Source organism: Bos taurus, chromosome 12 (assembly GCF_002263795.3).
Source record: "Bos taurus isolate L1 Dominette 01449 registration number 42190680 breed Hereford chromosome 12, ARS-UCD2.0, whole genome shotgun sequence".
Classification (NCBI taxonomy): domain Eukaryota; kingdom Metazoa; phylum Chordata; class Mammalia; order Artiodactyla; family Bovidae; genus Bos; species Bos taurus.
Window position 1 is genome coordinate 40,581,037 of NC_037339.1, and position 24,361 is coordinate 40,605,397.

Here is a 24,361-nt window from a genome sequence, read left to right on the forward strand (position 1 = left end):
TCAACTGATGATGGAAAGAAGTAGGCCAGGCAGATGTTGGGTGGTAAGAGAAAACCTGCTAAAGAGTGATGTTTCTCTAAGGAATTAATAAAAGCTGTAGTACAATTTTTAATAATAGAAATAAAAAAGGTTGAATCCAATGATCTACTTCAGATGGGAAAACTGAATTCTCAAGATGCTAAGTGAAATTTAGCAAAGTATAAGTGGTTTTGAATAGATATTATTACTGCCAAAAACTAGAAAATAATGTGCATCAAAATTATGAAAATTAATCTCTAGTGCTTTTTCTTCCTGGGTAAAGTAATTCATGCTGCTGCTGCTGCTGCTAAGTCGCTTCAGTCGTGTCTGACTCTGTGCAACCCCATGGACTGCAGCCCACCAGGCTTTTCCATTCCTGGGATTCTCCAGGCAAGAACACTGGAGTGGGTTGCCATTTCCTTCTCCAATGCATGAAAGTGGAAAGTGAAAGTGAAGTTGCTCAGTCGTGCCTGACTCTTAGTGACCCCATGGACTGCAGCCTACCAGGCTCCTCCGTCCATGGGATTTTCCAGGCAACAGTATTGGAGTGGGGTGCCATTGCCTTCTCCAAAGTAATTCATAGTTACTTATAAAAATCATAATAGGCAAGGAATTAAAACTACATAACAATACCAAGTTACATGGTACTGTCATCAGGAATAATGCTGAGATTGCCACATTTCTGGTTTTATGTAGAAGTTGGTTACCACAGTTGTCCTCATGTGATTTCCACACCAAACTTTATTTAAATATATCTGTTACTAATCTTAATCCATCCTGTTACTTGGGACTAAACTAGCCTTCCAAATTGTCCATATTTTCACATTATTAAAAAGTGAACTACATTTACTTTCATGACTGAGTATATCAATACATTTATAATTTCCAAAAATGTTTATATTTTAATCAATATATTTAATTAACAAGGACTATTACACACCTTATTCCTGAGGTCTACAAGAGTTTGTGTATATTACAGTAATTACTTGAAGATAGTTGCCTAAATATCCACAGAACAGTTGGAAAGAACGTTTTGGAATTAGGCACCAGCTTGATGGTACCACTGAAGCCTATCTACAATTAAAATAGTATATTTTCTGGCAGCAAGAGTTTATTTTAAAAATACATTTGCACAAAAATGTGCAAAAATGTGTAAAAACAGAGATTTTTGCTCAAATATTTCATTGAAACTTTGAAATGACCTGCTCATATAAACATGCACCCATATGTAAATTAGTGAAATAAGTGTCTTGCTGAAATGTAAAGCCCAATTATGACATTTTCTTATATGATTAAAGAAAACCAAAATTTCAGGATATGAATGTTTCTTAATTTAAGAAAAAAGTTTATAATAAAGGTTTCATTTTCAAATTTATGTCATTGTATCCATTCTTTGAAATACTGTGATAAATATTCATAAGTAAATGGACTTGCCCAAATCAGAACCATCTGGAGGTAAAAGCCGATTAAACCAAACATTTATTCTAGCTAGAGTTTTAACATCTATGTTCCATGTCTATGTTAGGCTTATGTTTTTTTGAAGGGCTAAGTTTGAACATTCTTTTGCACAACTCAAAATATCCCTTTCAAAACGGATATCTATGAGACTCTACTTTTAGAGAAGACGGTCCTTTTTAACTTGAGTTATTATTCAACATTAACAATGTGTGCCATGTTTTTAAAGTGATTTTTTAATATAGCAAATATGCTAATCTCATATAGTTACAAAATGAAGTTTTACTTGCAACCATATTTTATTAACACCTTTGCCTGCAGAAGAAGTGTGATTTTAAGGATGAAAAGTGTATTTCCCTCTAAATTAACCACAGGATAAATTTAAACTTGGCATTCTTATAATTAGAGCAATAGATCTTAGAATTTTATTACCCTACTGAAAGATCATGTCTCCAGCACTGGTTAAAAAAAAAAAAAAAAGACTTTAAAAAATATATTTCAAGGAAATGATGACATCAATTTAAAACAGAGAGAAAACTCATATTTTTTTTAAATAAGGGAATTCCAAGGAAAAAATGTACTGTGTTTTAAAACACTGGCATCTTTTAAAGCAAAGACAATGTCTTACTCATTTCAAAAAAATAATCCCATTGTCTCACACTGTTCCTAGATCACAGCAGTTATTCAATAGATGTCTGTTAAATAACAGAATTAATGAAAAATAAGAGATTAATTTGTATATGTATCAGTGGATCACATCACAGTTCTTTGGCAGCAAAAAAGTTTCATAGGTTTATAAGGCAGAATTAGAAAAGAATACACATTTTAAAACTATAATATATAATTCTGAAATAAGTTTTAGTATCCTTTAAGGAAGATATAATATAGTTCAGTCATCTAGTGATAAGGCTGGATATCTTCTAGTTGTCAAGCTTATGCCTGAATAAGATAAATGCTCAGCAGGCAGAAAAAGTCCTTCACATTGCTAAATGAAAAGAATCAAGTGAGCTCTGATCACGTAAGGAAAGACATGAATGGTGGGAGAAATATAATTCTCCTCCTAGAATAAAGTATTTAGTTATTATCTGAACTGGAATGTACGTAAAATTCTTGGATATACAATCACCTCTCCATTCTAAGAGTTAACAAAGTAGATCACTGATACAGAAAACATAAAATGGTAGCCATCTTAATTTACATTTATATAAATATATATAACATGTGTATGTATTTGATGCCATAAGAACACTAATGATTTTAAATAAAACTATGAACCTAAATACTTAAAGCCTGATTCCATTTAAAATATGTCTAACACCCTCATTTTGCTTGAGTATCTCCTGTATCCCCCTGTGGTGGGATTAAGTAGAATTTATATGCCATGCTATAATTCTTACAACTCCATGAGGTAACATCCACTCTATGTCCTCACTCTGCTCCATACCCTAATACCATATGAGGGACATCACATCTACAAGAGGTAGTGGTTTAAAAGAAATTATGCCACTTTGCCATACATTCTCTGTTAGATCAAATTTTTCTAAGCACAAAGAGTGAGTTTTCTTATCATCACTTGTTTTAAAGTCCTTTCTACCTACTGACCTACTGTCTATATAAAAAATTAGAACTAAATCAAAAGACAGATCCAAAAACAATGGAACAGTACTGAGAGGGTAGTAAACATCAACAGGAACTGAAAATTTTAATTTTTACAATGAGGCCACTGAAATTTGATTATATCTACTTTCTATTTAGTTGATAAAGTTAAAAAAATTAGCAATAAATTCATACTACATTATACTTTAAATGCAAATCATTAATTTTATCTTGATTATTTCACCTATTCCAATATAAAGCAGTGATTTTGGCCCCAAGATATTAAGAAAAGTTATTTTTCAGGTAATACTATCACTTGTGTTATATTTTCATTTGTTGGGACTCATGTTATCATGTCACCCATATACTCAAACATTATAAACATTCATACTAAGACACTAAAATCTTATAAATGAACATATATTAATTTAGAGTCAGAGGAATAATAAAAAGAAAAAAACTTGATTATTATGCTTCTGGCATAAATCTGATGAATCTCAGAAATATGATCCATATACTCCAAGGCATTTTAACTAGTATGATTATATCATGGATGCCATTACTTCAACAGAGATGCTTTCTAGTCTATGGAATAATTGGAAGCAAAACCCAGCAGGTTTCAAATGGCTACAGCTGTGTTAAGTACTGACTAATAGGAATGATGTATAAGGTGAAAATCCCCAGACAAGAGGAGTTTCTATGGGAAATCCATGGGGAAGTAAATTAATAATGAATACTAAAAGAAGCAAGATAGTTTTAAAACACAAAATGCAAATGAAATGGTGAAATATGCAAAATGAAAGATGAAGCAGTTATACAAATGTGAAACAATAAGAATTAGAATCAAAAGAAAATATATAACATCCTATCTGCTATTCTCTGATGCTATTACAGAAGTCAACTTTTCAGAAATCCTAGATAATTCAAAAAGTGTTTTAATCTTAAAGCAGATTAACAGAGATAACTTGCTTATTAAAAAGATATAAAATTCAATTATACATACATATAATATTTTGCATTATAGGTATATATAATCACTTTGCTATATACCAGAAACACAACATTGTAAATAAATCAATTATACTTCAATATAATACAGTTTTAAAAAGGTATAAAACTCACATTCAAAAAAACTACCAAAAATAAAATGGAGAGAACATTCCTGAAGTGAAATTAGGCCCCTCTATTAGTGGTAAGTTGGCATCCTTGAGCAAAATAGGAGGAAAAATAGGTAGGTTTTTGGAGTGTCTGCCTACTTACCATGGGCCAGAAATTTACACGTACCCATGGTAGGCTGCAGTCCATGAGGTCTCTGAGAGTCGGACATGACTGAGCGACTTCACTTTCACTTTTCACTTTCATGCATTGGAGAAGGAAATGGCAACGCACTCCAGTGTTCTTGCCTGGAGAATCCCGGGGACAGGGGAGCCTGGTGGGCTGCCGTCTGTGGGGTCGCACAGAGTCGGACACGATTGAAGTGACTTAGCAGCAGCATGTGTGCACTCATTTAATCTCATCACAACCTTAGGGATTAGGCCTGATTACATCCATTTTAGAGTAGAAAAGCAAAGGATAGTACATTCAAATTATGTGTTGAACGTGACACATTTTTGAAATAGGAGTTTTTCAAGTTATTTTTTTTTTTTACTTCAAATATTAAACTACTTTTTGTAATAATCTCAATTTTTTCATGGGGAAAAGAAATTAAATAGGCCAAATAGTCTCAAAGGTCCATTTTGAGTCTTGAGAAACTATACTGTGAGTTCTATTAGACACTAAATTTATCCTTCTAAAATTAATATAGTAGCTAGACACCACTTATTCACTATTCAATTATTAATTTGCTGCTTTTTATAGAATTCATATGTGATTCTGGGGTGTTGTCTAGATGGCTCGAAAGTCTATTAAGGGATGATGACTTTTTTTTTTTCCTCCTCCAAAACACACTGTCTCTATTAAGCAGATATCAAAGTGAAGCCATTGATCATTATTTAGAAATAATCACTCAATTACCTAAGTATTCAAAGGTTTAAATAAAAATTCTGGATGAGGAGTCTTGGAAGAAAAGGAATCTGATCCTGTTTATGTTCACTCTTTCCTTTCTTATTATATCCTATCATGAAAAAAGATGTTATGATGGGCAAACACAGTGGTATGGAAGAAATGAGGGTAAAAATGGAAACTACAGATATCTCTAATTAAGTGATACGAGTGTATTTATGTATATTAGAATCAGCAGGTTTTGTTTTAACTCTCCGCTTCTCTCTCTCTCTCTCTCATATATATTCAGAAATCATTAGTGAGTCAAGACACTGATAAAAAATATAAAGATGTTAATTATATTTCACTGTTTAAAAAATCAAAATGTCAAAATTCAGAGTCTAAGAATGCTTACATCTGCTCATCTATAGGATGATAGGTTAGTTAGTCTTCACTGGACCTCCAAAATATGAATGGAGGCATGCTAGTTTAGATCAAAATTTCTTAGTTTAGGGAAGATGAGGATTCTTCAGCCATCAACCTCCCCCAAAATCCTCCCCAAACCCTTAAACCTAACTAGAGATTTTGTCATCAAGTCCTAGCTGTTGCCGAGGGAAACAGGGACAGCAGTTGACACCAGACAATCAGAACTCTCCTCATATATACTTTACTCATTTGGGCCTCCATCATATGCTTACCACACTTTAATCTTAAAGTCTAGAATTAGTTTACTGGAAAGTAATGCAGGTTTTGGGCGCAATGAATTGCCCTGTAATACAGGTTTTTTTTTTTTTTAAATGAGTTGCAAAAGCTTTTAAGTTTAATTAGGTCCCATTTGTTTATTTTTGCTTTTATTTCCAATATTCTGGGAGGTGGGTCATAGAGGATCCTCCTGTGATGTATGTTGGAGAGTGTTTTGCCTATGTTCTCCTCTAGGAGTTTTATAGTTTCTGGTCTTACGTTTAGATCTTTAATCCATTTTGAGTTTATTTTTGTGTATGGTGTTAGAAAGTGTTCTAGTTTCATTCTTTTACAAGTGGTTGACCAGTTTTCCCAGCACCACTTGTTAAAGAGATTATCTTTAATCCAAAGCTTCTGCACAACAAAGGAAACTATAAGCAAGGTGAAAAGACAGCCTTCAGAATGGGAGAAAATAATAGCAAATAAAGCACCTGACAAACAACTAATCTCAAAAATATACAAGCAACTCCTACAGCTCAATTCCAGAAAAATAAATGACCCAATCAAAAAACGGGCCAAAGAACTAAATAGACATTTCTCCAAAGACATACAGATGGATAACAAACACATTAAAAATGCTCAACATCACTCATTATCAGAGAAATGCAAATCAAAACCACTATGAGGTACCATTTCACACCAGTCAGAATGGCCGCCATCCAAAAGTCTACAAGCAATAAATGCTGGAGAGGGTGTGGAGAAAAGGGAACCCTCCTACACTGTTGGTGGGAATGCAAACTAGTACAGCCACTATGGAGAACAGTGTGGAGATTCCTTAAAAAACTGGAAATAGAACTGCTTTATGATCCAGCAATCCCACTGCTGGGCATACACACTGAGGAAACCAGAATTGAAAGCGACACATGTACCCCAATGTTCATTGCAGCACTGTTTATAATAGCCAGGACATGGAAGCAACCTAGATGTCCATCAGCAGATGAATGGATAAGAAAGCAGTGGGACATATACACAATGGAGTATTACTCAGCCATTAAAAAGAATACATTTGAATCAGTTCTAATGAGGTGGATGAAACTGGAGCCTATTATATAGAGTGAAGTAAGCCAGAAGGAAAAACACCAATACAGTATACTAACGCATATATATGGAATTTAGAAAGATGGTAACAGTAACCCTGTATACGAGACAGCAAAAGAGACACTGATGTATATACCACTCTTTTGGACTCTGTGGGAGAGGGAGAGGGTGGGATGATTTGGGAGAATGGCATTGAAACATGTATAATATCATATATGAAATGAGTCACCAGTCCAGGTTCGATGCATCATACTGGATGCTTGGGCTGGTGCACTGGGACGTCCCAGAGGGATGGTATGGGGAGGGAGGAGGGAGGAGGGTTCAGGATGGGGAACACATGTATACCTGTGGCGGATTCATTTTGATATATGGCAAAACCAATACAATATTGTAAAGTTAAAAAATAAAATAAAATTAAAAAAAAATGAGTTGTAGTTCTTTCCAACAAAAATAATGTCACTAATGAAGAAAATGTTTCAAACTTACATATGGCCTGAAAAGAGTGTTTAACAGGTAAAAGTAGATACATATGAGGAAGAAATACCACTGTGGAGGTAAGGTACTGGATTGGAAATAACAACTTTAGCTATGAGACGTGAAAAAAAAAAAAAAAAAACATACATTTTCTGTCTCTAGATTTTTACATAAGTTGAATAAGAACAAATTTATGGTTGCTGAGGGGAAGCATGGGTGTGAGGGAAAATTAGGGAGCTTGGGATGAACATGTACACACTGCTATGTTTAAAATGATAACTAACAAGGACCTACAGTATAGATATGGAACTCTGCTCAATGTTATGTGGCAGTCTGGATGGGAAGGGATTTGGCAGGGGAGAATGCATACATGTATATGTATGGCTGAATTCCTTCATCTGAAACTATCACAACACTGTTTGTTATTAAAAGCTTAGCATATGAAAAAAGAATGGTAAAGTCTTCTTTCTGTAGTTGTCATAGAGATTATCAATGGAAATACTATGCATATATAAGGCATGATTCCAGCTGAATACTCTCATTAGGTCAATATTTATTGAAAGACTATGAAGTTCACTCCTTTAGGTACTGTTGTACCTAAAGGTACAGGTTTAGTCATGAAAATACAAAGGTAAATAAGACATTGTCTCTACTTTGAGGAACTTTCTTATTTTTTCCTTAAATAAGAAGCTTTAAGTTATGATATACCAGTATTTGATTAACTGAGTTGCCATTTGAGATGGAAAGATCATGAGGAACCAGGATTGTGCTCTGAACGATCCTAGATATACACCTGGGATTGACACTGCATAGCTGGAGAGGCTGCTCAGCCCCACCAATAACAGATGGTCCTACAGGAATAGTTTAAACCCTGAAGGGTGTTGTTCCTAGTATCATCCAGAAGTCAATAACCCTTAGCTAAAGCAGAATTTAATTGTCTAAAACAGAGACTTTAGGTGTCAAAATGATTCTGCTTAATTATTACCATGGTTAAAAATCAATCAGTGAATTCAGCATATTTTGCCATCACTGCTTGGCAGATTTTGCTGTTAAGACCATGAATGAAAATGAGTTCATGTCAAACTAAAATATCCTAAAGATTGTATCTGTTTTTACCATGGTTTAATGCAATTTTGATACTCATTTCAATTTCCAGCAAGAAAATTATTTTCATAAAAATTCTAACATCTATTATGTTGGGAATTTGAATGTACTAAAACATTATTAAACTATACAGTTAAATTTAATATGACTTCTTAGCTTTGAAAATGGTATCAGTATGAAAAACCCAATTTTGAAAATTTCAAAGGAAAAATAGATCCACTATTTCTATGAAGAAAGGACACACTTGTGCATATTTTATTTGACCCTTTATGGATGTTCTAGAACAAAACATCCTGTTTGATTTTTTTTTTTTTTGGAGGGAAGATACACAGAAGTTAGTATCATTTAAAAATCTATCAAGTAACTAAGAAACCAATGTATAAGAGTTAACATAAGTGAATAAAGTCCACCTAAAGAATGACAAGAAATGAAACAAAGAAAAGGTGCCAGTCTAGGTGTGTTCACAGCTGACAAACAAGGAAGACTACTGTAATTCTAGGTTTCCAATGTGAAACTCAGTTCAATGACATGAATATATGACACAGGCAGGCATCAACTCACAGCTCAGAACTCACTCCATTTTGTCTCCATTTGTCACTTGCACCCCGTACAAAAACTTTCCTGTGAATCCTAGGTAGCTGTGTATCTGAAAGTCCTCAACATGCAGCTGCTATCACACGGAGGCATAGATAGGTTGCAACCTCTGAATCCAAAAAAGCACGAGCAGTTTTTTCCTCAAGAAAAGATCTACTAGGGAAATACTGTCAGCAGAAGACACTGTCTTTCTACAAAAGATATGTCTTCATTTTATACATCTTGTGTTTCTATGCTTCTCCTTGAGGTTTGTTTAATGAGGAAAGAAACCTCATTTACTGAATTGCAGTTGCTATTGTCTTGCACAAAAACTGTTTTGTTTTCAAAATCAATCATCTGTGATGATTCTCAGCAAGTCCACTGTACCTACTGTGATCTGCACATGGATTATATACTTTTTCTAGTAGATAAAAATACAGGGTTTGTAAAATCATTAAAAAATAGGCATGGCTATTTCCACTGATTTTATATCTAACAGGACCAAAGACATTAAGCATTAAAGAACTGCGAGGCATTTTGCTGAACCCTGTCTTGAAGTAAATATATTTAAACCCATGTAAGTCTGGAATGAATTGCTGTTCTACAAATACACACTATTTACAAATGGAGCAAAGATGGAATTCTAAAAATACAATTTGAGAAATGATTCAACAGCTATTCCTTTGAGGATCAAAGCACTCAGTAGAAAGCCCTTTTCATTATGGTAATGTTACAGCTTTATAGATACCTGGGGTTTTAATCTGATTTATGTTTAGAGGAGAGTATATACATATAATTGAGTTTCTCTTAGGAAAGGTGAAGGCCAGACCATGGACATCAGAGGTAACACAGGTAAGTATATGTAGACCTGCAACATCTACCTTGAATAACCAGAATCATCAAAGAGTAAATCTGTTCATTCTAAAGCATGTATTTGAGATTTTATTCTATCAGACACATCTAGTGTTTCTACATTTGGAAAAAATAGGCAAGACTAATTCCCTAGGCTACAAATCACTCTAATGTGGAAGGAAACGTGTTAGCTAGTTGTATTACAAAGCCTTTACTTCACATTTAATAGGCACCTGCAATACCAGCATTATACAAAGCTCTCTACTTTGCAAATCTTTAAAACCCCACTTAATTTTCAGCACTGATTTCCTGCAATCTAAGAGCTTATGAAGGGTTCACTGTGTTCATACAGACCTATGCAAAATGTGCCAGAACTTCCCTGTCTGTGATGGCATTCATTTGGAGGTGAATCCCAAATTTCTATCACTGGCATGCTTATTTCCGACTAAAATAAATATTCTTAGAATGAAAGCTGAAGATTAGGAGGACAAAAAAGAGGCAAAGTAACTAGCACTGGAAGAGATATATGCAAATATCAGCTCAATGACAATTCTTCATACCATTTACAATTGAAGCTTAAAGACCCAAATACTCTGCAATCCATTAGTTTCTCAATATCCTGGAAGGGATTAGCGTATTTCTTAATCAACTGCTAAACAGACTGAAAAAGGCCAAAGCCTGGATATTAACAAAGCAGTGTAATACTAAAATGCAGAGATGGTCAGATAGAAAGACAAACTAAGGAAGAATATTAAAATAGAAAATATTATATAAACACAGTCAAACTGAACAAATTTCCATCCTTTCTTGCTGCCTGTATAATTACACATCTCTATATATTAATGAGTGGTAAGGCTATAGTATACTCCTTCAAACACAAATAAATTAATTTCATATATTTTCTCAAGGAATTCCAGGATAATTAGTGTAAAATGACTAGAAAGAATCAATCAAAGGTGTCTCACAGATCTTGCCTGTGTATGTATCTTCATTACTCCCAGCTACACAGGTGGTCCCAAGTCCATTATTTTAAATGTGGTATGTATTTTTAGCATTAAAATCAATCAAACTATTAAAGATTGGAGGAAAATATTTTCACATGCCATTTAAATAATGGATAAGTATATAAAAACAAATCTTTTAATGAATAATGTTAAGTTTTGAATGTCTTAAAGTTAAATATCAATATTATGATTCAGAAAATTCCAATTCTGTCACTATTCTTTTCTTATTTTCTGTTTGCTTATGCAACAAACTGCCTATAGGACAAATGTGAGTGAGATAGATTATATATGGGTTGTTTCTCCAGTTTATTTCTGCCATTATTCTTTACTATTAAGGAATGGGTAGTTGTTGAACATACTTAGAAATTTCACATTTTAATGAATCTTGGCTTAGGAAAAGAAAGAATATAAATCAAAATGAAAATGTCAATCATGGTAATATATCTATCTTATTCTATGTTTCTGATGACTGACAGCCCAATAGGTTTGTTTCAAACAAAGGCAAAAAGCATGAGTTCCTTTTCAAATGAAATGTTGGACAGATTTAATAGCTATCTGAAACAACTGATGCAATCAAACAGTGAAGTATATTTCGTTTCATAATTGAGAGATCATATTTCTACATTTGGATTTGCTTTTGTGATCTGATATAAATTTTAGGGGAACTAACCAGTTTAAAGGTCATACCACATTAGCATTATTACTTATTGAACATGACACCTATGCCTCTAGATAACTTAAAACTTTTGAAAAAGCATCTTGTTGACTTGCATTCTTAAATTCTCACAAATATTTCATCTGTGATTAGAGCCATATTTCAACAAATATGATATAAATTTTAGGGCACTATTATGTAATAAATTCTGAGAAAGATTTTAAACATAAAATCAACTGTTAAGAAAGCAAAAACTTAAGAACACACATAAAATAAATCCTATTTAGTTTCCAACTACATGAAATATGATATTAACTGATTTGTTAATATTATCAAGGGTTGAATCTATAGTTTTAATAGAGGATTTCCCTTCAAGAAAACACCAAACTAAATTCAGAGAAAGCTCACTGCAAGGATTTTAAGTGAAAGTGGTAAACAATCCATGCTTGCTTTTGTCTGTTTTAACCGCATGCAAACTAAGAGCTCAACTCTGACAAAATCAAATTGAGGAAGTACTAAAAATGAGCCAAGCAGTTAACATGACCTCGAATCCTGCAAAGCCCTGGTCTGGTACTGCTAGACCAACACAAACACTGTGGCTTTTCCCACTTGGTGGTTTCTGCATTCCCACTCCCTCAAACCCCAAATTTAGACATCAAACAATCTAAATAATATATCAGAAATAATTAGGAAAACAGAAATTATAAGAAGATAATTTAAAGGTCTCACTTTCCTACCTCAGTACTGTCACATAAAATAATTGAAAAATAATGCATGTATTTGCTATTTCTCATATTTTGGGAGCAATTTACCCAAAGCTCATATATATCAATATGAAAATAAAACTTTGAGTCAGAATAATTCAGAACTGGTTATGAGGAAATATGATTTTAGATTTGAGCTTTTTATTCAATTTAAATTCTATTTTACTATTTCATGTATTATATTTTAATTTGTGCTATTATGAGAAGATAAATTTTAGCTGGAAATATTTAACTATTAAGACTGTGCACATAACCATAAGAGTATAACATTAGTTATACTTATTTAGTTAGTTAGTACAATATTTACAAGGTAATTTTAATGATGCTAAAGCCTGTTCTGCGACATCATGAAGATGACTCATCTGAAGCCAAGGGAACATCAATTTAGAGTTTCTATATACAGAATCCATTGCAACAAAATATAAAAAGTAAGATAATAGAATATTCTAACTACTGAAATTATTTTCTCTATGTTAACAAGTGTTCAATAATCAGTAGACATGTCCATACTCAGTGCAGTGGTAACTTTTTATTTTTATTCTCCTTAAGGTTATTAGCAACAAAAGCTAAAATGTAACCAGAATTTTACACCCTAGGTGTATCAAGCTTAAAAATATTAAATATTTGTCTTACAAAACCAGGAAAGGTAGCCAGGCTGAATGGATGGCCCCTGCTCACTTCAAATTCCTGAATCAATATCCAAGGTGTCTGAGTGTCTTTTACTTTGTAACTGACTTCATGATCATATCACTTAGCCAAAGCAAAGGAGCAGAAACAAAAATCACAACAGATAACATTTTAATATAATTTGCATCTTCAGGAGCAATTTTTTTCCCCATATGCCACCTATATTCATCCCTCACAGAATACTGCCAAATTTAGTAGTTTAAAATATCTTAAAATTTTTGCTCGCTTCACACCAGTTAGCATTTGCTCCCTTCAGTTTCATTTTTATTTCTCACTGTTCTAAATAGCAATTCTATAACTATCTTGTGCATTTTACATGACATAACACCATTTCAGCAGCGTTTGCAATGGGATTACTCAAAAATGAAAAGTAATCATAAAAGTAATATAGTATCTCTAAATGACTGGGAATAGAAGCAATTCCCTTTATACTGTAAAAGTACATGTATACACTTGAGTATGGCATGCAAATACATTTTCAATGTATAATTTCTTCAATATCTACACAAATGTATATATGAGCAAATACTTACTTTAGACTGTGAAAAGTTAAAGCAAGGATGTTTAAGCTCTAAACTAAGCATTTTATTTAGGAAATTAAACATGACTGTTTACCCAGAACCAAACTCACAGTGCAACTATTACAGATTGTTTTATTACTGGAAGAAGTTGTCAAATGTAAATAGGTCACTTTTTTTCATTCTTTAACATTTTCATTTACACCTCCACAAAAAGCACACTGGGGCCAAGAAAATTAATTCCCCAAATGCTGTCAGCCACGTTGGGAAACAGCAATAAACAGCTTACTGTAAAGCCTCCAGCTACAATAAAACTGCTGTCAATAAGAGCTGAGAGTTGGACTGTGCAAAAACAGGTCCTCTCGAAATGATAATCTGAAAAGGAAAGAAGCTAACGGTTCTTGTCCTAATATGCTGAGGCGGTGGTTCTCAAAGTGTGGGTTCCTGGATTAGCAACATCATTATCACCTGGGATCTTGTCAGCAAAGCAAGTATTCAGACTTGACCCCAGTGACACCGGACTAGAACCTCTGGGACTAAGGACCAACATGTTTTAAGAAACATTCCAGATGATTCTGAGACACTCTAAAATTTGAGAACTTAATACCATAATTTAAAAATCATATTCAATTTAAGAAGATATTTTCCTTTTAGAGAAAATATATCAATGAGCTTTATCATTTAAAGTCCTACTAGAAATGATTTTGTTGTTATCCTCTCAAGCCTATGACAATGAACTTTGTTTATTTATGAATAAATATTAAGATATAATCTAGCTTTTTAAAAAAAAGGACATTTTATTTAATCTGTGAATGCTAAGGGTACATCCAAAACTTCATAAAAATAATTTGCATAAAATTCAGTGACAGATTTGTTATATTCAAGGAAAATGAAAGCTTAGTAAAATAGAGTAGATGAAGAATGTGGTTTATTATTGATTTATACGTTCTTTGCAAGGTCACATGAGGGAAAACAGCAAGAGAAAAAATGTCACACAGCGTAAGAATCAATGCACTATAAGCAAACTCATGGTATAAAAGTCAGACCATAGGTTTTCATTGTACAGATAAGACAAACTCATGATATTTAAATTTGGTAGTACTTTGCTCAATAATCTTTCATTTTACCCACACATCTACCAGCACCATAAAGTGAAAAGGTGTTTCTGTTAACAGCAATCCTTTTCCATTCAACTAAAAATCTTCACAGATCCTACCTTAGTTTATAAATTCCTCTGAAAGCTTTTGCTATAATAAACCCTACTTTTTCAAAATCGTGTTATTTCAGGAGCACATTTTTATAAAAGCCACTAGTTGAAGGAGCTAAAAAAAGAATTTTTATTTTTTAACTTAACTAGAACATCTTCAATAACAGCCATATAGTTCAGTGAAAAAACAATTTAAAGGATAGTATATAATGTGTGTTCTTCATTCATAGAAAATATGCCTCTTTTATACTAAAATTGTACATATTGCTATCACCATCACCTGTCCTTACTTCCATAAATACTCTTTTTCTCCAACATTGCAATTTTTCTTTCTCAGCATGAAAACTTCTAAAAGGCGTAAATAACCAAAGCCATTTCAATAGCTCTTTACCATAATAGTGAATTATAGCTACATTTGAACACTGAAATGCCTACAAGGAGAACTGCACAGTGACGCAGGGTCTCAGGGAATGTCTAAAATGCACTTTAGTTCCAGTTAGAGAATTATTCAGCATCCTATTTCAAAGATTACATCACACAAACAAATTTCCTTATGACTGACTAAACCTTGACGAAAGATCTTTCTCATACCTTAACATTTATGTCACTGAACTATATCTATATGTCACAGTACTATATATAGATCCAACTTTGGGGAAGAAATCAGAAAAAGTGGGTCTGTACATCAATGCTCATAATACCCACCACACTTAATATGAAAAGAAAAATGATCTGGGAATAACTTCAGCATGTTTCTCTGGGAAACAAATTTCAGATTTTACATGAAAAGTTTTAAGTCATGTTACATTTTTAAGATATTGTGCAAATCACAAATTATCATCAGTATTTTGTGGTAACCTTACCCACCCATTGAAAGTAAATAATAAAAAGCCATATTTTCTTTTCACTGAAATAGCAACTTTATATTTAAATCCACTTAGTTTCATAAATTACTTTTCTCACCATGATTAACTATTTAGCAACATTTACAAACCTCTACTAAACTCAGAAATGTTCTTAATTTTAAAACATCAAACCTCTTTTAAAAAGCTGATGAAGTTAATACGAAAATAATTCATTCCAAATTTTATGTCTATCGAATAACATCATATTCTCTAGAACCTTCGTACTGACTTAATTCCTTTCATCCTGTACATTCAAGCTCTAAGTATATGTGCTTTCTAAATCCTCTAGATATTTAACCTTTCAAGAAATGGAAATTTCAGCTGTAAAATCATAGGCATTATACTTAACATTCTGAAGTATCTCTGATTCATTATTAAAATTATTTTAATAAATATCTTACTACCATGAAACCTTAAAGTCACTGCAGAGCAACAAACACTGGATGGTGAGAGACAAATAGAGTTTCAATAGAACATTCTCACCCATCCCACCCCAACAAGGAAAAAAATAAAAAAAACTCTTGAGTTTTCAAACACTAAGCAATGACTGTCAATACTGTCCAAATTTTATTTTGCTTTACTTGATTCTCTGAAATTTGTCTGTTCCTTACTTGTAACAAATTCATATGGGTCATCACCATAGGTGGACTCAATACCAACGAAGACAGAACTTGGATTACGAAGTCATAGAAAGTTGGTGTGTTGAGAACTGATCACAAAAGAGCAAGCAAATGAGCTTAAATGCTAGTTGCTCCAGAACAACTATCATTAAATAAAAGGTATCTTTGGCTATAGCACCAGATTGATCTTTCCTTCCCCCTTTACTTGCTACTGCGGGATTGGAGCTAGGCCAACACAAGCGACATGATACCCTAGTGCCATCTACAGGCTATTATTGACACTCAAATTTCATGACAACAGACAAGCACCAGTGAAATAAATTAGACAGCACTGTATTTAAATCTTTATTAACAAGGAATTATTAGACCTAAGAAAAACTAATTCTGGATTTGGTTGAAATATGAGTTTCTCAGCCTATTAATCCCTCTTCACATGTCATATTTCACAGTTTAAAATGAGTTATGACAGATCACTTATGCATTACTGAGATGAGAGAATATTTACAATGGATTTATTCTTTTATGTATAAATCAGTTCTAACAGGGAGAAAGTATTCCTTCCTTCTTTCTTTCTTTCTTTTTTTGAAAGAGTACTTTGGCCATTGTGGACAATCTGCAATCCTGTCTATTCAACCTTCAATTTACTATATTACAATAAAATCATCTGAAATCAAAGAGAAGACTTCCTATATGGCTTAGCTGCAGTCTACCAACAATCATGTGCTTCACAGCTGATGTACATTTAATATTCTACTATATTTTCAGAGACTAAAAAAAATTAACCCCTTTAGCAACCACAGCTCCAACATAATTATAGTCAGACCTTCAAAAGTCATTTAAAACTTGAGATTTGAAGGTGACTTTTGAGATCAAAAGGTAATGTGAAAATCTTGAAGTAGTCAATTTGGAAACCCCAGGAGCAGAATTTGGCATATCAGGACAGGTTTTCTTCTTCAGCAAACATTATCTTGGGACATTTTGGAATAATTTCCTCTTTTCATCTTTTGCCATTTGAAGGAAACTGGGAGGTTAAATAATTCTCAGAACTCAGAAATTTCAAAGCTGTTCTAAAAATTCTTGACTGAGCCCCAGAGGAATAGAAAAGGGGTCAAGTTTTTTTTTTCCCTCTTTATAACTAAGCTAAAGTTAGACCAAAACAAGAGACACACTGGCATGTTAATACTGGTTGACTGGGCACTTGTATGCAGTACTTATAGACCAGTAAAAGTGCTCATTTACCTGTCTGGTGTGTAAGGGGCCCTTTGTCTTGAAGCCTCCTTGGGAACTGCACTCTGAGGCACTGAAGTGATCTGAACTAGTGGAAGAGCGTTTGGAAAGGGTGTCACAACCCCCGACAAAGGTGTTGTCCAACGGGAGCTCCTGAATCACGTGATGCTTTTTCACCGAAACCGGAGTGTCTGGTTTAAGATGGAAAGCCGGCTGTGGAGAAGCGGATTTGTAGTGCTTGGCCAGGTCAGGGCTGTTCGGCTTGAAGGTGGTTGGAGGTGCCGGGCCCCAGTCAAATCTTCCTATGCTTTGCTCCTCCAACTCAGCCGGCAGGCTTATTGTCCCATTGATAGGTTCGTGAACTGCATCATCAGGTTTGGACTCTTCGATGGTAACAAAGTTCAAAAGAGAGCTCTTGGGAGATTTTCTTTTCTTCCTTTTCTTTTTCTTGTTTTGTTTGTTCTCCTGGTTTGGGGACATCCATTCGGCACCTTGCTTGCTCCTTTGAGCTGCTTTGAATCTTGATGCGTGGCGACAGCGCACCAGAACAGTGACAAAAATCACAACGATGACCACCATGGCACCTGCGACGATGGCGATCATGATGGTGAGATAGTCCTCGTTTTGATAGGGTTGGCTGCTATCCCCTATGTTTCTGTCCAATGGGGTCTCCATAGTCCTACGAATCAAGTCATAGATATAGGAAGCATTGCCAGCAGTGTCATTAACATAAAGGAAAACAAGCACAAGTGTGTGTAGAGACTTAGGGTATCCCAAGTCACTTATGTTGACCACCAATCGGTGCAAGCCCACATCAGTTGGTGCTGGTTTTTCTTCCAGGGTGATGTTACCTGTTACTGGATCAATCCGAAACAAGCCTTTGTTGTTACCACTCACAATTGTATACTTAAGTTCAGCGTTCATTCCAGTGTCAATATCCACTGCAAAAACTTCTGCTACCACCGAGCCAGGAATGGCTGAGAGAGGCACCAACTTAAAAGAAGTATTAGAAGGAGGTGAAATGACAACAGGACTATTGTCATTGACATCCATGACATTTATAGTTACTTTTGCAGTAGAGGAACGGGGTGGTTGTCCCCCATCAGTGGCTTTGACATCAAAAGTGTAGGAACTCTGCTGCTCTCTGTCAAATGAGACATTTGACTTTATGACTCCAGAATAGGGATCCAACACAAAATTATCATTGTCATTTAGAATGGAAAGAGTCACAGCCTTATTCTCTCCAGCATCTGCATCTGTCACTGTGATTACCCCCACAGTACTATACTTTGGCAGATTCTCAGACACAAAAAATTGAAAATGATTATGAGTAAACTTAGGGCTATTGTCATTCTCATCCAGAACAGTAACTATCACGGCCGCTTGACTTTGGAGGGGAGGGGTCCCATTGTCCCTGGCAGTTACTGTAAAAATGAATCTTTCTTGTTCTTCTCTGTCAAAGACCCTAGAGGCTGTCAAAACTCCTGTCTTTCGGTCCAGATCAAAGAAGGAGGCATTCGGTCCAAGCTGATAAACAATATCTGCATTTTTCCCACTGTCTTCATCTGTGGCACTAATAGTTGTTAAGTATAACCCACGTCGGTTGTTTTCAGAAACTGACAGCTCAATTACAGGCTGGTTGAAAATTGGTGGGTTGTCATTTTCATCCTCAAGCTTAACCCTTACCAGAGCAGTCTGATTTAAACTGGGCTTCCCAGAATCAGAGGCAACGATTTTAAAGCTGAATTCTTTGGTGCCCTCATAGTCCAACAAAGAGGAGGTCTCTAACAAATATTGGTTGTCATATACTGCCTTCAAATGAAACGGGACCTCTCTTTCAATAAAACAGATCACTTTGCCATTCACATCTGTGTCCTTATCTGAAACTGTAATTAGGGCAATCTTTGTATTGACAGGATCTTTCTCAGACAAATACACGGTGCCATTGATGGGACTTATAATGTACCTGAGGTCTATGTTCGGAGGGTTATCATTTACATCAGTGACATTGATGGTAACCGTTGCTCTAGCAGGAGTAGAGCTGCCATCACTAGCCAGTACTGTCACTTTGTGAATAGCTGTCTCCTCTCGGTCTAAGGACCTCTGAACTGTAATGAGCCCAGTAGTATTATTTAAAGCAAAGAGTCTTTTGGTTGCAGGCGCAACCTGGGCACCAAAAATGTACCGGATTTCAGCATTACTGCCTATATCTGCATCAGTGGCATGGAGCTGAATTACGGAGGTGCCCACGGGAGCATTCTCTGGAATGTGCACCTCCACCTGACCCTCTTTAAACACTGGCTTGTTGTCATTTACATCACTTACTGTGACCTGCAGGATGGCGGTGCTGGACTTTTGTGGGGTGCCTCCATCCTCTACTTTGATTTTCATCACGTAGGTATCTTTCTGTTCTCTGTCCAAGTTTTGCTGAACAATCAATTGCGGCCACTTTTCTCCTTCCGGAGTTTCCACGATATCCAGTCCAAAAACACTCTGCCCATTTAACAATTCATAATGCTGTACACCATTGAAGCCTGTGTCAGGATCTGTTGCTGATGGAATTGGAAAGCGGCTGTTGATCAAAGTGTTTTCTGGGATGGAAATATTGATGACAGGAGATGGAAACATGGGGGCATTATCATTGGTATCCTTGACAATTATTTTTATTTTGATCAGCCTGAAAAAATCATTGGGGAGGATCACCACCTCAAGTTCAAAGAAACACTCATTCTCCTCAGCATAAGAGGCTCCAGCACAGAGTTTTTCTCTGTCTATTCTATTGGAGGTTGTGAAAATTTCCCCAGTGCTACTGGATACTTTCACCAAAGGGGCATCCCCAGCTTTAGAAACCAGTCTGTAGACAAGGCTGGCACTGGTCCCTGTGGCAGCATTGATGTGAGAAATGTTCAGATCCTTTGGTATGTTTCCTATGGGTACATTTTCAGGCAATTCCTCTCTAATAGTGTAAATAAGTTCTTGAGCTATTGCGGAATCCAGCCTTAAACAGGCAATCAGAGCAGCCAACAGGTAAAAATCCCTCAGGTCCATGATAATGTATTTATTTTCTTTTTCCTGGACTTAGGGTTTAAAGGTCTCCACTGAGGAATGAGGCACAAATTGCAAAAGGAAGCGTGCATGGACTGGAGGATGCATTACATCTCATCGCTTATTTGGAGACAGCCACTGTCAACACAATCGTATAGACAACATTATTCTTCAGTAAACAAAAGCACACAGTCATGAAATATCACAACACATTTTCCACCGCATATTAGTAAACATGGCAGTTTGCTCTGCCACTGTTTGCAAGTTAACTCTGTGAATAAAAACACCAAATAGCCCCTGCTTGTTGCATTTGCCCAGAGAAAATAAAATTATCTACTTTTGAATTAAGGGCAACTGCTATTTTTACCTGCATTCACCCACACTGTTGGTAGGACACTGTTTAATTCAAAACATGCGTCCTTGGTTTCCTCTTCCCCTCCCCCCTCTTACCCATCTCCTGGCTTCTAACCCACCTCCCTTAGTTTTTTCAGGAGCTAGTGAAAAACACCAAGTATTTAGCTATGGTTCCTGCTAATTGCTTTGTCACATGTCAAATGTGATGTGTTTTCTTCTCTGCCAGACTGAGTCATCTCTTTCTTCTAAACAATCTTTTTTTCTTCCCTCCCAGTTTTTCAGCTGCCTTCTGAATACAATTTTACTGGGAAGCAAGCATTCGGACATGCTGCTGCAGCATCAGAAGCAGTAGTCACCGGCCACTACATAACCTCATTGCCTAAAAGCACAATACCAAGACCTTCAGTTTACACAGACCTTGCTCTCATTTCTCCATGTTGCTAAATTATCCCCATTAGAATTAATAAACACATTAAAACTTTTAGAATACATATAATAACATAGGATTCCTTATCCTAGAGGTGGAAAAGAGTGCCAAGACATAAGTGAAATGAAGCTAACATTTCCATGTAACTGCACAAAATTTTCTACTGAGCATAAAAGAGGAAAGGGAAAAAAAATGCAGTTCTTAACCCCATCTCCGTTTATAGTATTAGTAACGTCTGCCACACATAAATACTGAGAGTCAATAATGCAGGTAGAAAGCCTTCTGCTTCGATGCCCTCCTAACTGCAATTTAAACGGGTACAAGCCTCCAGGCAGCTACCTACTTGAGTAGAACTGGTCAGTTTCCAGGCTCTAATCTTATCTGCATTAGGCTGCACGGTAGCTGATGCCTGCGATTAGTTCCGGCAGAGTGATGCAGGTAGGGATGCAGATACAGCCTAGTAGGTGAGCTCTGCCCCAACCGTCTACCCAGTTATAAACATCACTCGTCTACACCGAGGACATATCTAAACACAAAATTTACAATTGTGCATGCGAAACTTTACACTTACGTTAGTTGCCTCAACCTTTCCCCTTTCCCGGTATGCTGCAGTTAGGAATGAGCTGTTCCAACACATAGAAAGCCATGCATTTGGTAGCACCAGTTTGGGGAGAAATCAGAAGCAGCAAAACGTTTTCTCCTTGTAAAATGTGTTGCTTCGGGCTGGCAAATTAGCAACTCCAGAGAACAAATTCACAGATTTGTCGTTAGTCATTCTCTCCACATTTCGTCTCTATTACCCACGGGGTCTGAGATCTCCTGGTATTTAGCACACACACTACATCCACTTGCACTTCTTCAGCTCAGGGGTATTTTCCACAGCATCAAGTATACCATTTCCCTTCGATGTCAGTACTGCTTAAGTCTCTAACTTCTTGTAGGAAACGTCAGAGTTGGGGTGGTGGTGAGTCTCTGGGTGCTCTCCGGGGTGACAGTTGCCCGAAAAATTCCTAATTGGTTATCTCTTGCGTGCTTCTGAGACTCTAGGGCGCTCCTTCCTGTCTGGCACGCTCTCCCTCTCTCTCTTTGCCTCTGCCCCTCTCTCCTTCTCCCTCTCTGAACTGAATTTCTTGATATAACTCTCAATAAGCCCAGAGGGAGGGCGTGACGGCCGAAGCCCCGCCTCCGGACCCTGATTGGCCCGAATCTTGCGGTGCGGGCGGCCGCAGCCGGGAGAGGAACAGGGCGCTGACTGTCTCCCAGCCTCCCTTCCCCAGTGCCCCCTCGGCAGCCGCGAAAACCCGGAGACACGATCCTGGCTGCGCGAGAGCCGGGTTCCAGGAGGCGCACTGAGCATGCCCAGCAGGGTCTGGCCCGGGAGGGAAGTGGCGGCGCTCCCGAGGCCCGAGCGGACGCGGCTCTCAAGAGCACTGCGGGCCGGCGGCTGGTCTGGGCAGCCAGAGGCCGAGTCCCGGCGGTCGCCCGAATAGGGGCGGCACCGGAGGCAGGCGGGGCGTGCGAGCGCAGATCCGAGAGCCTCGGGCACCGCAGCGGGCGGTTGGGGGATGCCGGAGGCGGCTCAGCTGCGGGCGCACATTCCACAGTTCTCTTTGCTAAATGGGGGGACCAGAATGCCCTGATGGGAAAGAGTTCTTCCGGGCTCCGAGGCGGAGCACCGGCCAGCACACCCCCGGAGCGCGTTAGAAGGACTACACTCACGGTGCCGCAACTAAAGGCTTTTCCTGGCAGGAACGTTGGCCAGAAGGGCAGAGAGGGCGACTTGGAAAGGTCGGGACAGAGGATATTCGAATCTCAATCAAAACAGGAAAGAAAATTAATTTGAGCACTCCCTTCGTGTAGGGTGACGGAAGCTGCCAGGAGAAAGGGAAAATGACAGCCTCTGGGATCCCCTAGACAGCCTGAGGCCAGCCTGCCGTGAGGCGCATGAACGGGCCGCGGCAGCCGATCCAGGCTGTGCTTGTACTTCTGCTCCCGCCGCGCCCAGAACCTGTGAACCCGAGCTCTCCCGGACGCGCGGCCGTGGCAAAAGCCGCTTCAGCTCACCTAGCTGCAAACTTTGGTCGCGAAACGCTGGAAGGAGTCCGGTCTAGCTGCTCCCCAAGCTGTGGAACGTTTCTCTCCCCTACACTGTCTGCTGATTCCAACTTGACGTGTACACTAATACTTGTCTTTCCCTGTGCACTTGGTTTTTCTGACTCCTGTTCCCGTCGTCGAGTATCCTGATGCATTTCTTATTTTCATGTAAAAGCGGGATAGAGGGACTCTCGAAAAGAATTAGCCTTATTCTTTAAATATTGGCCCCGAAAGCACTGTCCGTATTTGACTGAACGTTTAAAATCGGTAAACCACGAATATTTGTACCTACGACGCCAGATACCTCAGTAAAGTTTGAGGCATTAATAACAGTTCACTTCGAACAAAATATATATATATATTTTTGCATGACCTGTAAAGGTTGTTTGAGAAGGCCTTAATGCATGATTGAATAACTTGTACTATCTAACAGGGAGGAAAGGGCATTTATTTTAAACCTCCGTGTTCCCTATTCTGTACTGGGCTAAAGATGGCTTGAGGCTTTTTCACGTAGTTCTGCACTGTGATGGCGTGTTAGGGAACACCTTTTGTTTTTGAATAAAATGGCTTTCCTTTTAAAATATGGACACTTATTTTTAGGTACTTGAAAGTAAAAAAGAAAAAAAAATCACTAAGCAAACCTACCAAACTTAGATATTGTGTAAATAATTCCATTATTTGACCAACTAATTTTGACACTGCAATTTCCTCACATCTATGAAAATTTGTTTTTTATTCAAACTTTTCCTCAGATGGAATATTCACAGTAAAAGTGCAGGGCCTCAGAGGCCCCTGTAAAACACATCAACTCCATCTATATGAAATATAAACATGAATCTAGCAGACCATAGGTTGATACTGTTTTAAAATGGCTAAACAACTCTAGCAGTATTTTGAATGATTAGGAAAAAGGTTTGCTCAAGTATCTAAAAAGTCAAAAGGAAAATATTACCTCATACAATAACACCAGTGAATTAAAGGAATATTCTTTTATTTTACCATAGTGAGTGATCATTTTGCCAT

General features: G+C 36.7%; 1 protein-coding gene across 6 annotated transcripts in view; it reads right to left on the reverse strand.

The window, feature by feature from the left end:
• PCDH9 (protocadherin 9) overlaps positions 1 to 22,419 on the reverse strand; it is a 1,143,194-nt gene extending 1,120,775 nt beyond the window's left edge. For all 6 annotated transcript variants that reach the window (XM_005213832.4, XM_002691877.6, XM_025000106.1 and 3 more), the window contains exons 1-2: positions 21,816 to 22,419; positions 17,431 to 20,601 (exon numbers count right to left, since the gene is read on the reverse strand). In XM_005213832.4, the coding sequence (XP_005213889.1) occupies positions 17,431 to 20,466 (3,036 nt within the window). In that variant the 5' untranslated portion in view covers positions 20,467 to 20,601; positions 21,816 to 22,419. The remainder of the gene's footprint in view (positions 1 to 17,430; positions 20,602 to 21,815) is intronic.
• Between the last annotated feature and the right edge of the window lie 1,942 nt (positions 22,420 to 24,361).